Consider the following 15668-nt stretch of genomic DNA (forward strand, 5'->3'; position numbering starts at 1 on the left):
GCAACACAAACATCTTAAGTGCTGTTTGTTTGGGAGGTTCAGCTTAAATTCTGGTGCTTGTAGCGATCACCTGGTTTGATGAAGTGTTCCAGCTGGATGAATAAAGTGTGCCTTTAGAAGAGTGAAAATGAATTGACTTGACAAAAAACGATACAAATTGTAAATCCTAAAGGAATATAAAATCTGAGTCTGAAATTCACATATAAAATATAAGGATCCCTCAAAATATCATGAAAGACTACATTATTTACATTTGAAAACAAAGACATCACAATTGAACATGGATAAAATTATTTGGCATATTCCAGACATCCCCTAATTCAAGACCTTAAATAAAGAACATTTTAAGAAAGGGGAAAAAGGGAACGAAACTGAACCAAAAATTGGTTAAACATTGAAAAAACTGGATTACAATAATAAACTAATGAGATACTGTTTTATCTCATGTAACATGTTGATTTGATGTTGCTGACACAAACATTGCTCAAATATTTGTATTCATCCTATTGGTCAGCAGACGTGTCAATACATTGATTGCAGACTGGAGCTATTGTTCTCCTCCTCTATTGGCCATTTCTTATCTTAACCCTCTATGGTACAGTACCATGTTGCCCTCAGGCAGCAACATACCACTTTTTGGCCTGTCACATCTCCACAATTCATCCCATTTAATGCTGTAATACTTTAAAAAAGATAGGAGACCTTAGAGAACCAATAACAATGCTTTGATTTATCACATGACTTTCAAGAAGCAATACTGAAACCCTTTTTTGCAGACTTTTCAAAGGAAACAGGTTTGCCATTTTGCTCCACTAAAACGGTCTGAAAATGTAACTTCCTGGCCCCTTTTCATCTGGAAAAAAATATATTTACACTAATAGATTAGTAAAGTTTAATTTTTAATAGTTCCATGCAATTTATTTACTTATTAAAGCAGATATCAGTGGAATGTTTTTGTTAATATAAGTCCTAAATAGTCCTATTTTCCGTCAGCAATCACTTACATGAAGATTTCAGCCTAAACACGAGTCTCTCCGTCACTCTGCTCTGCTGTAACCCGAGGAGAAAATTTTCCTTGTGGGATACAAGTGTTATCCAATGAGGGGAGAGAACGGCATGAAGGGCTGTGTGTGCAGCCAAGGGATGCGCGTGAATGTGGTGACGTAGCACGAGGACCAATTAATGCCTGACAAGGGCGGGGGCTGCTAACTCATGGTGCGTTCAAGGAAACTCGTACTTTGTGTTTTTCCTTCCTGTGAAGTCATACCAGTTCGATCTGGTACGAGTTCACGGGTCGGAAGTTACGAGTGGCCGTTATAGGGAACTTTCACAGACAACAGGACGGTAAAAACACGAGCTACGGGTTACCTGGAACGCTACCAAGTCGTAGTTGTGACTTGAAGCTGTAACTTACGGTTTCAAAAGCCTGCCTTGAACACAGCATTAGCCGAAACGGCCGTGCCGCTGTTATCTGCTTTAAATAATGTAAACTTGTTCAAATGCACCTGTTGCCCGAAAGCAACAACGTACCATTATAGAAAATTTCAATGTTGCCTTGAGGCAACAGTGGACCATTATGGAATCAATATTGCATTATGAGACTATGGTAGCGTGTGTTTAGGTGTAAATATAATAATAATATAAACATATAATTCATCATAATTTTGTTTTTATGCTTAATAAATTAGATTTTGGATGCAGTAAAGTAAACATCAGGCTATTATGATGATGATGAGGAAGATGAGAATGAGAATTGGGATGAGGATGAGGCCAGTGAAGGTGAAAGTCTACAGAGACTGGTGTTTCTATTACAGTGATGAACCGTAATGGTACAATGTTGCCTACAGGCAACAAATCCCCAAAACTTCCAAAAATAAATAATTTTTAAAAATGTCTTTAGATTATGTTTATTTGGTTTATTTGAGACATAAAAACACTCCAAACATTTTTTTCCCCACTGGCATCATAATGCGTACCATAGAGGGTTAAGGGTTAGCTAGTTGTAATTTTGTCGCTGTCTCCTTAGCAACTCCCACCCTTCACAATATTGCTGGCTGTGAAATGTTCACATCCGACTAAACCATGTTGGAATTGGGCCAAATTTCAGTGAGATTGGTTGTTGTTTAATGTGCAGTTTGAGGAGGGTCCTGATCCCTGATTAATCACATGAATAATTAACACTCCTGGATGATTGGTTGGATTTCTGCTCTCAAATACTGGATGTTTGATGTCTCGTAGTGTGGGCAGTTATGAGGCCTTATTAGCCAGATGACTGCACATGATTACTTACAACATAAACAAACAGACATATGATTATACATATGCATACATGCATTGTATACGCCTTCTATACATTTGTTTAGTTCTTTTATGACAGATTTAAAAGCCTAACCAGGGATTGCAAGACGCTAATTAGCTTTAACTAATAACCTTCATTAAATCTGTCACATTATTTATCTTCATATGACAATATTTTTTCTGATAAACAGACATTATTGATTTAGTTGATTAAAAAAGACATGAGGGTTCTAATCCATATGCTCTTTTGTGATTACATACTGAGCATCAGTCATTATTCTAATTGAAAAATACAATAATAACAGTGCAGAATAGGAGCTGTGGTTTGATAGAAAGGGAGGAAATCTGACTACAGTGTAAAATAGATATTTTATTTGCCGCTGGACTGGAGAAATATTAGTTATTGCTATGGAGTTATATTACCTCAGTCTCAGGGGGAAACTGACATTATGCATTGAGTGCTGTAGATAAAGTTATAAAACCCAACATATAAGGCTCGATTTTGTTTTAGTGGCCAGCAGTGCCCCCAAATCCCAAAACTTCCCTCCAGCTTACGAGAAGGAAATTTGTTTTCAAACTCGGGCAGAGAACTCTGCTGACAACTGACAACTGTTGTTTCCGCGTGCAAGTGGAGTATTGTCCTCTCCCACTCTCCCTCCGAGGCAGAGGAGAAGACATCAGACATGACTCCTTATGCATTTCTCTTTAAGTGTGCTGACTGAAAGCGGTTGATGTGACTTGAGCTGACAGCCGTGGCTTTGGAAGGTATTGCAGAGGAGCGTTTGAAGATTTCACAGAGAAAACATAATCAGCAACAATCAGTGCCAATTAATTCCAATAGGTCATTCATTATGGCGGTGATGGATTTGGTTGTTTTTTTTATTTTTAAGGCAAAGTAATGAAAGAATTTACACCATTTGATAATAGAGAGGAATAAAAACCATGTAATAAATTTTGAAATGATCACAAACAACCATTATAGAGCAGGGTATTTTCTGCTGTGAGACCGTGCGTCAGTGGCGGTCTTAAAGCTGACGCCTTCAGTAGTCTCATGCTTGGCAGTGGTGAAATCATCAACAATAGACTTTGTTGAAATAACCTTGAAAATGAAGAAACACCATTTTCCATGAGTGTGTCGTTTCCCACGTGGTCAGATGAATAACTGGCTCATGCCTGAATATTTCACTTTAACGGCCGGCAGCACATATACAGCACAGCACAGTATCCGGCTTTGGCTTGAGCCCATATTGTAGCATCTGACAGGGAAGTGCTGTCTTACAAGTTGGTGATATTTTACTTTGAAGCAAACATCCTAATAAAAATCTCACTTTCTAACATGAGATGTGTTTTACAGGCTTTTTACAGAATGAAGTGATCATGGAAATTGAAGATTAGAGTCCTCCATTCTGGCCGTAAAGCAGAATTAACAGGCTCTGGCCCTGGATGAGAACAATATAATGGAATAAAAAAAAAAAAAAAAAAAAAGCTTGGTGGTGCTGGAGAAGTTATCACCAGGCCGGTTGTGGAAGGACACCTAGATTATATCATCACCTCTTAGTCATGACAGGTTATATTACAGGTAGTTTAAAACACCAAGGTCAAAGGATGACTGTATGAAAGAGAACTCGAGGGACGTCTAAATCTCTATTACAGGTTGATAGTTAAAACCACTTCACACAAGGCGCAGTGGACAGGGCTGTAAATTAACATTCAATATACTGTAGACTCAGGTGGAGCACAGCTTTTAAAAGCTTTAGTTTTTAACTGTTTTCTACAGGTTGTCCAGCCCCCCACAAACATCCTGTTCTAACAATATTGTCAGAATGAAAGGTAATACCAGGCGGCTGAGCTGGATGTCAGGAAAAAAAAAAAAAAAAAAAAAGCTGATGAACAATCTGAAATTTGAATAGATTCTTTCTGCTCCACGAGGCTGTCATCTGCTACTCAATTTGCCCTGTCGGTGTCCCTTCAATATTTGTCCATCTTCATTGACGTGATGGATCAGATCTTCGCATTTTTTATTTATTCCCCGCAGCTGTGTACAAAACAGGTTTCCTAATCAATTCCGTATCTTGGTTGAGCACTGTCATCTGCCAGTAATGAAAATAAATGCGGCATGCTTAATCTGAATGGGAGACAGGTATCCTTCGGGCACTTTTGTATAAAGGCTGCATCCAACTGTCAAATACAATATGCATTTCTGAGTGAACACTCACAATGCAAATATGTTCCCATGTAAGCTCAGCTGAGTATTAAAAATAAACCATGAATTTTCAAATCTTCTCCATGTAAAAGTATAAATCATTTCTTGTTTGACAAAAGGTGATTGAACTTGAAACCAAATTGTTGACTTGTTGAAAATTGAACTGCAACATACATTTATGTATATGTATATATAAAAAAAAAAATCAATATTAAAATATTTAATTCAAGCCCAGTAATTTCGCAATGCCTTCATGAGTATTCAAAGACGGCAACGCTGATTAAGTTGATTATATTCATGCACATTCACACCTGCTCCCCACTGTTTCGGATAAGCAGGGATTATTGCTTCGACTTCGAGTCACATTCATTTGCAAACGCCAAAGCAGAAAGTGAATTACAAAACTTTGAAAGAAGTTTGCAACTTCCGTCTGTTTTCTGCGTGCGTTCTGACACAGCATCTCCATGTCCAATTTACAGTTTAAAGGTATATTCGTGCAATATGATGAAGTATTGGTGGCACTGAGTTCATAATTAGTGATGGTGTTACACTCAGCTCGCAAAATGTATGTTTATTTTCCTCTGGTGCAGTATATACCTTGTTCCAGCGTCCATATATACAATGTGGCTGTCAAACACTTCTACATCAGAAGCAACTCTGGCGCTCACACACAGAAATTCAGCCACTGGACAACACCAGAGAGTAAAAGACAGAATTGGCCCAGATGTGGAAGTATATGATCCGAATCGGGCCAATGACCCAGGAGTATGATGGGCCAGACATTTTATTCTATGTAGTTATCTGGATAGTTGGTATGGAAAACTAGACCTCTGAATATAGCTAATGTCATCCAGCACCGGCTTTAACCAAAAAACTGAACATGATTAGCATTGTAAAGACAGGGTTGTCGCCCTGGATCACATTAGATTATCCAGGTGTGTCTGATAAAGTGGCCACAGATTGCATTTTCATATTCCACGATGCAAAGTGGAATCAACATGACACCAAAGTTCCAGTTACGAGGACACACATTCATTTCAATCAATTGTCTTTAAACCAGAACACATTTTCTGACTCCCTCTTCCAGAATTAAACGACTATCCCATCCTTGATCTCTACTCTCATGAATTAGACAGGAACAATGACAGCTGGCTATAGGACTGGTGAGTAGTAAATTCAAGAGCTGTGGCCTTGAGTTGACATTACATTCTCTATGCTTGTAATGAGCCCTCAAACTGCTCCTTTGGCCCCTTCGCTGTGCAGCGGGACAGAGCCAAGGCTCACGATTGTCACACCTCCAACTGTCCTCGAGCCCTGGTGTCTTTTATTTGACATCCCTGCCGTGATTAAGACAAAAGCCTTCAGAGATCCCCGGGCCATAAGGTCTCCATGTGTATGGACGAGCACTGCCTCTAATTACTTTAATTAATTAAATTCATGATTTCCTCTAAATTGAACCCATTCATCAGCGGTGCAGAGCTGTGACCATTAATGATTTAAAGACATCTATAAAGGAATTATTGAGGACAAGGGGTGCTTGACCCGTCCCTGTTCTTTACTGCATTGATAATTGCTTCCAGCAGATATTTACAAAGAGGGGCGATGCATTATTCTCTTGTTGTTCTCACAACTCGTGATGAAGACCCTCGCAGGAGCCGGCGGAGTAAATAAAGTGGCGAGGGTGACCCCTGCATCTCGGCGCTCGTGGTGTGAACGCAGCCTCCTCTGTGGTTGATGTACCGAGGTTGCAGTCTTATCGCGGGTTGGACACGAGACTCCGAGCCCTTGTACTCTAATCCTCTGGTTCCTTAAGCCGGAGCTCTGTACCCCCCGTTGACAGGCGGCTGTGTAATCCTTCAGAGATCTCCGCGCCTGTGTTGTAAGCAAAGCGCTGCTTCCTTTTGGAACGACTCCCACTCCCACTGTACGCCCGCTGAAATCTTCATTTTGACTTTGAAGGTTCTAAACAAGCTACAAACACCTTTGTACCCACTCATTTCCATCTGCGGAGCACCGCGCGTGTTTCTGGTATTAGGATGCTGAGACGCAGTGTTTATGGAGGTGCGATGTACTTGCATATACTTTGTTGCCAAAGCCCTGAAACTTAAAGCACCTCCGATAAAAAAAAAAAAATATATATATATATATTTTGACATGCGATTACACTATATGCACTCTACGTGAGAGGGGGTTGCACTACGTGATCAATCCAGCAGAGAATTCCCCTGGCTCTGCAGCTCGGCTCTACGCCACAGAGCTTTAGTTTACACTATCATTGTTTTTGGTTTGCGGCCCACGACTTGACTGTTCTGCTTCATCCTCACAGCTCTCATTGTGTCTTCTCTCCAGCTGCAGCAGTTCAGGTTTCACTTCAGCACTGAACTCTTGACAGACAAAGTTAGCTACTTGCGGGTGAAGCAGAGTGAAGCATTTAACAGTTAAAGAACCATATTTCCCTCAGGAATCAGTGGAGACCAGGGAGAAAAGTGAATATCAGACTTTCACATGCCAGGTGGCCCGACAAACCGGCTCAAGACGAATGCTAATGTTCCGTGTCTTCTGAAGTGTAACTGAACAGTTTGCTACATGAGCATAAAAGGTGATAATTTCTTTGCATCATGTTAACAACTTGTAGCAACAAATATGAGTTGTTGCAGGTCTACAGTGCAAATTAACGCTACATTTTAACTTGTTTCCTCTGAGTATAAAAATGTACCCATCAGCCCTCAGTTAACACATCAACACTGACACTGTGACTCACAAGCTGTCCTTGAAATTACAACGACAGTTACATATGTAAATGCATTTTTATATATATTCTAGTAATGCCAAGGACTGTAAGGCAACATCAGAGACTTTTGGTTTTGCAGGATACATTTTCTCTGAAATAAAGCCAAGAAGTAGAATTGCCTATAGACAAAAATATACTAATAAAGCGGAAGTGCATTTAAAACACTAACTTAAAAGCGGATATACTCGAGTTATTCTTAAAGATATTTTCAGGTACTTGCTAATTATACCCGTTGTACTTTCTCTTGCATATTTTAATAAAGTTATGCTGATTGTGAAATGAATCTGATATCATTTGAGCAGCAAATCTACATCTTTTCATCATCCTGAGAGGACTGATTGCAAGGCCCCGATTCTGATAATGAACTATTATACAGACTGCAGATTGCAGCGCCTAGCATAGTTAATTTTTGTTTGTGTGCAGGACCTGTATCAAATATTTGAAATAGTCCGTTTTATTCCCTGTTCTCTCAGAGGATACGGCGTGCCACTGCATTTATGACTCCGGAAGTCCATGGCCTGGAAAAGTTTTATGAAATAATCAATAAGTGGAAAACCTCAAGAGGAAATAAATGTTATTCATCATCCGCATGAGGTAATTTCTAGGTCTGGAGTGATGGCAAACTTTCTGCTTGTGTTTTTTAAATCCAATGAAAAAGGCCATATCACCCTTTTTTCTGGATTTCTGTATTGACAGCCAAGTTTATTTCTGTCTCCATCCCATCAGTCACAGCTCACTTGTGATTAGACCACAGCTCCCAGCATGCCTTGGAGCGCCATGGGAACCCCTAGGAGAAGCTGGAGGAAGTTAAGGATGTCTGTGCTGCTCTGCTTACTGTGCTGCGACTGGGAAGTGGCAAGATAATGGACGGATAGAAATGTATTTGTCTCTATCAGACATTTTTTCGGACACATTTTCAGCAGGCAGGTACCTGAAAGTACTGGCCAGCGTGAACTCTGAGTCCAATTTGGGAAAAGAATGCCTGTGGCCCTGGAAGGCTGATTCAGACCTTAAGTTAGCTTGACTCAGTTTTTAAACATTCGTCATTCATCAACATTTCTAGGCCTTGAGGTCTGCGCTGGCATATGTGAGGTGATAAATATGTAAATTAAGATGCATCATTCCACATTACAATACACTGAGTCTGGCTGACTAAAACCACCATGAAACAGCATGTTGAAAGGCATTTTATGCTCAGAACTATCCATTTCTTGTCGACCAAAATGTCAAATTTTAGTTCCATGATTTCAAAGTCAAGCTTGAAAGGGGAAAAAATACACAAACCCACAAAAAAAACCTAAATAGGCTTTGGTAAACTGACAAAATGATTTGAGTGCCATGCATGCTCTATATAAAGCAGACACAGGCCATGGCTTATCAACATGGAGGTCAGTCTTTCTCATTCCAGCTGTGTTCTTAATACACCTGCTAGCTTGAAAGGCCTCAGGATGTTGTTGTCGCTCATTTGCATTTACTCACATTTTGAGCTTGAGCGTGACCCGTTCAAAACCTTGGAGGAAATCTTGACCATGCAGGCAGCTAAAGACGGGGTGTGATATGGCGACTTCCTCCAGGAGTGCATTTAAAACAGGCAGGTAAAAGAAATATCTGCAGTAATGAATGCTAATGTGATCAACAGAATGTGACCTGCTGAGTCCTTTGGACAAATGTATCATGCTGTATAATGTTTTCAGCCGCAGTATGGCAATGTCCATCTGCCAGTCTGCTGGATTATCATTTTTGGGCCAGGAACTATCTCATTATGGGCAGAAATTACATTTTGACACGCAGGTTAAATTGTGAGCACATTTTTAATAATAATAATGATGATAATAATAATGATTTTGTGATTTTGTGTAAAAATTTTAAACCTTAAAGGGATAGTTCACCCAAAATTGAAATTTCACTCATTATCTACTCACCCTCATGTCAACTAAGGGCTGGGAGAAGTTTCAGAGTTATCTGTGGCTTCTCTGAGTTACAGGGGGTCTCGGCGTAGCAGTGCATGTCCATATAACAGTTGCAAATGGATACCAACTGTCTTCGTAACAAAAAGACACACCAAAAAACTTCCAAATACTTCCATGCTGCTCGTATGTAATGTCCGTCTTGTATTGAAGCCCCGAAATGCGAAATTGTCCCGAAAAAAATTTAATCCGTCTATATTTCAAGCTTGTTTTGTAGCGGAAGCTTCTCGAAGCTCCTCTTCCCGGTTTGTCAAATTTGGACGAACTGGGAAGAGGAGCTTCCGCTACAAACAAGCTTGAAATATAGACTTATTTAATTTTTTTTCGTGACAATTTCGCATTTCGGGGCTTCAATACAAGACGGACATTACATACGTGCTGTGTGGAGGTATTTGGATGTTTTTTGGTGTGTCTTTTTGTTACGAAGACAGTTTGTATCCATTCGCAACCGTTATATGGACATGCACTGCTACGCCGAGACCCCCTGTAACTCAGAGAAGCCACGGAGGACTCTGAAACTTCTCCCAGCCCTTAGTCCACATGAGGGTGAGTAGATAATGAGTGCAATTTGAATTTTGGGTGAACTATCCCTTTAACCAGCACCCAAACATTACGGTTGTTATTGTGAACTTGTTTGGCATTACTGTAATGTTGAGATTCTGACAAGAAACTGTAAATTGTGAATTGTATTAGAATTGGAAAACATTTTCATTTTTAGTTCTCATTGCAGAATGCCAGCCTGCTGACATTTAGCTGAGAGCATTACTGTACTTCAGTACAGCCTAACAAAGCTGTTAGCACAATAAACAGACACTGTAAAAAAAAAGTTGAGAGGGAGGCTACTTCAGTCCATTGACTTTCCAATTATAAATTCCTGATAATGTCACAAATCTCTTTTAGTTTTCAAAAAAGCATGTCAGAAAGAATTTATGTCTTGTTATCCAGTTGTACGCTACAGAGACACACTCTAAGTACAATGACACAAATTAATAAGACTGAACTTGATAATTTATTATTCTTCACAACCTCATTTATCTTAAGCTAAAGATATCTCATTCACACCTACAACATAAACCCTTTTTTTTTTAAAGCAGTGGTGAAGCTGCTTCCAATGTTGCAAATCTGAAAATGAAACTTCAAAAAGATTTTCGATGCACCACTTCTAAATCAAGGCTAAAAACCTCGAACACTGACTAATTTCTTTCATTTCATGTTTCACACTTTTTGAATTCTGTTATTTTACACACAATGCCGTTCGTGAAGCACTTTGACTTTGCTTTGCCTTGTCAAAAGTCCCAAGGGCGTTTGGCAGTTCAATTTCTGTATATCATCATGCTTTCAAAATCTAAATCAAAAGTGTTTAAAAGCTCAAAGACCTCAGGAGGAGAAAGTTCCATGGTCTTATTATTTATATGCATATTGGTGAAAAGTACAAAGAAGCCAATAAACCTGCAAAGTCTGGCTAACGGATACCTAATTCCAAGTAGTTTAACCCAGACCTCAATTGATATGGAGCTCAAGTACAAGAGGAACTTCATGTAGTTTAAACTGTGCCCAATGTGATTAGCACGTACTGAGTCTTACAAAGCGAACACCCTGGATTCAAATTAATATTGCAAACTTCCCGATTCCCCCCATGACCTAAAGACTGAGAGATGAAGACAAATTCAGTGAGGTGGAAAATTATCAAATGCAGATGTTGGAGCGAGGGCAAGTCAAAGAGAAAGTCAGAGTATGAGAGAGAGCGGAAAAGAGGCAAAAAGTGCAAGGATGGAGAATATGTAGGAAGAAAAGGAGGAGGGGGATTTGCTATGGGATTATATGGGGAGGCTTACCTAAGGGTGACATCTCTGGTACCCCCGCCAAATACGGTCCATCCAGAAACTTGGGCTCATTATCATTGATGTCCTGGACTTTGACCACAAACTCAGACCTGGGCTCCACAGGTATATTAGTGAGTCGGTCCACAGCTTGTGCCTGAAGGGTGTAGTAGGCCTGGGCCTCCCGATCCAGCCTCTTGGTGGCGTGGATGTCTCCTGTATTCTCATCAATGGTGAAGATGGACGTGGCGCCCTCTCCAGACAGCACATACTTGACTTTGCCGTCTCCTTTGTCCACGTCTGAGTGTAGCTGTTGGAAGAAAAGACAACATCCGCCATAAATAATCTATCGGAGCAAAAATAACTTTAATATTGTAGCAGTGATGCTGGACTTAATAAAGAATAGCTTGAGGGCTTGTGTCTCGAAGCACAGACCCACTAGCAATTATTAAATGATGATTTCACAAATGAGGTGGTTTGCACACTTGTTAAACTGGAAATTAAATGTTGCTGTATTTTTCTAAATTTCACATCATTTGTCTTATTTAACATAATCTATAAATATATTATATATTTATAAAATATGGTAATGCTGTATAAAATATTTAATATTTACACCATGTGCATAAAAACGACACACACCATGTGTATTAGACAAACATCGGAACTGGATCAAAAGATCAAAACATGAACCATTTATGCATGAATGAATTTTGTTACAAAATCCCACTGCAATTTGCATTTGGATACAAATAATGGAATAAAATTGAATACAGCCACTTTCTGTGATTTGCTAACTCATGTAATTGTCATTACAAATGATCAAACAAACATGTTTTTTTCCCCAGCCAACAATAAGTAGCTCATCTCACATAAATAAAAACACACCGCAGCATGTCTGGGTCAATAAAACAACAATGAATGATTCACCAATTGTATTATTATATTTTCTGGACAAAGATCCATCATTAGAAATATGAAGGTAAAATAATTTTTCAGGAAATGTTTGTATTTTCTTTTCACCAAGTCTTACTGAGAAGCTTTCAGAATGTGTTTCATAAAGCAGCTTCAGAGCCCAGTGGAGAGTCTATTGTAGCCTATGGTTGACCTCTTTACTTAAAAGAGATTTATGTCAGGTGCAGTTATGTCTTAGGTTGAGAAAAATCCAATATTAAAACACCATTTCAATGAACACTCTGCTGAGTAAAAACTCAACTTAGTGTTCCATGTTGCACTTCTTTTCATCCATTTTCTGCCCTTTGGATTAAAAAAGGAGAGCAGATGATTTGATAGATGTGAATGTTCTCTGTAATATCTCAATGACACACTGTGTTAAATGAACTCTGTATATCAAAGCTCAAATATTTTCAGCATTTCCATCTCATTGCCATTAAGAACAGAATATAAAACGTAGCTGGAAGTTTATCCACCACTGATGGCAAGGTGAGGTCATGTACCAGGAACCACGTTGTCAGATAAATCCTTTTCTTTATGGCCATGTGAACCTTCCTTCTCTAAAACTAGTAGCACACAAGATCATATCTTCAAATCTGATATTTTTCATTTCAAAGAATGTGGGCTACCACTGTGAAATTCAAGTTTCTTCAAGTAGCAGGAGAACAGGAAAAATATTAATAGACATTTCTACAATGATCCATAGAAAGACTTACAGGTCTACAAAGGAGTCAGACAGAAGTGACATTTCTATCAGTGATCCTTTGTAGTCACTACAACAACCCTCTGCTTATGACAGAGGTTTAATCTCAGAAGAACAAGTCACAAGTTTAAAGATGACTTTAAGACCCCAACTCAAAGTATGACGGAAAAAAAAAGAAAAACCTTGAACAACTCTAAAGAAAGAACACTCGTAGCTCTTGGAGCTTTAAAATTACCATGACAAGTAACCAACCTTGAATAATCCTTCTTGAAGTCACAGCTGTCTGATGGCCATCAATCCCTTCAATGTGCTGCACATCAGAGCGAACACAGAAACTGTCACATATCTTAGGGGAAGGCCATTGTTGGTATTTAAAGATGGACACATGGACCATTTTTAACTGTCAGCATTTAGCAGAGTGCATGCTTCTGTCTTTGGTCTACCACCTCCAACATGACAAAACACCTCAATTAAAGGCGAAGCATGCAGGGCATGCTTTTAGTGGATATTCTCAAGGAATGTTTTTCATGATTCTCAATATTTGGTGTAAAATGTGCACAGAATAAAGCTCCAATTGAAGCTGTGATATCTCAATTCAATGGCGCTCTCAATCTGCCTCTAAGTGTTTTTGAATCTTGCTGCTTCCAAAGCAGCGATATCAGGAAAGACTGAGCTGAGTATTTCCATCTGTCTATCTGTTAAAATTGCTCTTTCAGTTGCTTTCCTCGCTTCCTTGCCAGCCAAGCTCTCCCCAGCCTGTTGCACTGAGACAAATGGTTTCTGCAAATAATCAACGGCGCCAATAATCACAGTGTAAACAGTTCAAACTTAAAGGGGTCCTCCAGTGATTAAGTGGTGCGCTCCCATTAAGTAGGAAGACTTTAGGTCTCAGTCATGGGTCAAGTTGCAAAAACATTTTTTTTTTCAAAAAATTCTAAAATGCTCTGGTTAAAATTATGACATTTGTGGTGTTAGGGTCAATTCTGACCCGGTTATAACGATAAGAACAATAATGAGAGTTAAAAGTGAAATCATAAGTGCAAAACCAACCTTTTCATGGATAAGGAAGCCTAACAATGTAACCAAGAGATGAGGAACAAATGGGATGATAAATAATTGTTTTAGTTTGTTTTACAGCTGATTTAAGACTCGGGTCAAAACCGACCCGACCACCATAGATGGTAGCAGAAAGCTGACAAGAGGAGAGTAAGTTAGACTGAAACCAAGGGTCATGCTGACAAAAAAGAACCAGACACCCACACCAAAAAATATTAAAACCAATATTTTCACAGATAAGGAAACCTAACAATGTAACCAAGAGAAGAAAAACAAATTTGATGAAAAAAAATGTTTTAGTGTATTTTACTGCTGATTTAAAACACGGGTCAAAACTGACCCGAACACCATAGATGGTAGCAGAAAGCTAACACAAGACCAAGGTTAAATCACAGTTTTTATCAGCCATCTCCAGAAAGACGGCAAGACCCTGTGGTTCCTTTCCTCTTGGACTTCACTCTGTAGCTGTGCCTTGATTAGTTGCAATACAAGTTCTCACAAGTGCAAACAAGACTGCTCCTCATACACAGCTAGAGACCCATTAGGTTTAATACGCCAACCGTTGTTAGGATACCTTGGACCTATTTTAAGAGCAGAAAAAACAAGCTCCAAAGCACAGTGCAGTGTCCACGTAAAGGTTGATCAACTGCTCCGAGAGCCAGACACAGGCCAAATTATTCCTCTTGAAACCGTGATTCATCAATCAGAATCTCCTTGTCAGCACCCTTGTGAGACTGGCCGATGCTTCCTCAAGAAGCCTGAGGCACCATTTCCTGAACTCCAAGTGACACTGAAGAGACGTGTTAGCAGTGACAGCCAGGAAAAGAAAAAAAAAAAAAAAAGCCAGAACCTTGCAACTGTGGGACTTTCTAACTACTGCTGACCTCTGCCAAGGAGATGGCTGAGGCTTAGAAGGAATCTGCAGACAGGTCTTCCTCATAGACAACACATCATTTGGGTTCAGGAGTTCCTCGCTTGAATTTTCTACCACTTGCACGATCCTCCGTCGTGCTCAGCAGCTGCAGTATCGCTGATTAAAACAGTTGGGGCAAAGGCTCGCCCTCTTTCTTCTCAAGTCGTCTGATGGTTTGCCAGAACCTCTTTGACGCTGCATGATTTTTAATATCCTGACCACGCCTGACCCGCTACTTAAGAGGACAAAAAGTACAGCTACTGTGTTACACTTTGCAGAAACGGTCCATAGGGAGGATTATATTTGAGCAATTAATTTTTTTAAATTTCATTTATTGCTTCTTTTTAATGGAATAAATGAGTTTATACAAACCGTGTATAGTGTTTTTTTCAATTAAGCACCGTCCTTTCTTGTTGTTTGTTGTGTCGAGCAACAGGCAACATTTTTATTTCTATAACGCAACGTAGCCAGATGTCATTATTGCTGAAACTCTTATTTCAATTTATCAGTAAATGTCAACATCTCATTATGGGATAAATAACAATGGTATTTCAGGTTCCACTCCTGCTGCAGGGGTGGAGAATGATTAGGTCAATATTATACTGATAGCGCTGAAGGAGTACATACTGAACAGGGGATACAACACCAAAGGTCTTTTATTAATGGAATCCATCAGCCGGCTGATGGATGCCACGTTAGGGCCGCGGTGATTGCATCGGCTGTGTCCTCAAGCCTCGGCGTCGCATATGCCACCTCTCTCTCGTCGGAGCCCACCGTGTTTATTCACCATCTCCCGCTGTCGGGAGGCAAACTTGAGGTAAATTGTCAGTCACGGAGAGAGAGAGAGTCAACATTTAATCTTGAGGAAGCCATCCGTGGCGGTTTGTTTCCGGTAAATGCCATGGACGAGGAGGACAAAGCTGACAGGCCACAAAGCATGCAAGCCGGGTCAGGGGGCAGAGC

General features: G+C 39.7%; 1 protein-coding gene across 2 annotated transcripts in view; it reads right to left on the reverse strand.

Moving 5' to 3' along the window:
• Positions 1 to 15668, reverse strand: part of LOC146966879 (cadherin-7-like) — a 157306-nt gene that overhangs the window by 53969 nt on the left and 87669 nt on the right. For both annotated transcript variants that reach the window (XM_085762609.1, XM_085762611.1), the window contains exon 3: positions 11095 to 11389. In XM_085762609.1, the coding sequence (XP_085618735.1) occupies positions 11095 to 11389 (295 nt within the window). The remainder of the gene's footprint in view (positions 1 to 11094; positions 11390 to 15668) is intronic.

Source organism: Trachurus japonicus, chromosome 20 (assembly GCF_045865225.1).
Source record: "Trachurus japonicus isolate A0001 chromosome 20, Traja_1.0".
In the NCBI taxonomy this organism is placed as follows: Eukaryota; Metazoa; Chordata; class Actinopteri; order Carangiformes; family Carangidae; genus Trachurus; species Trachurus japonicus.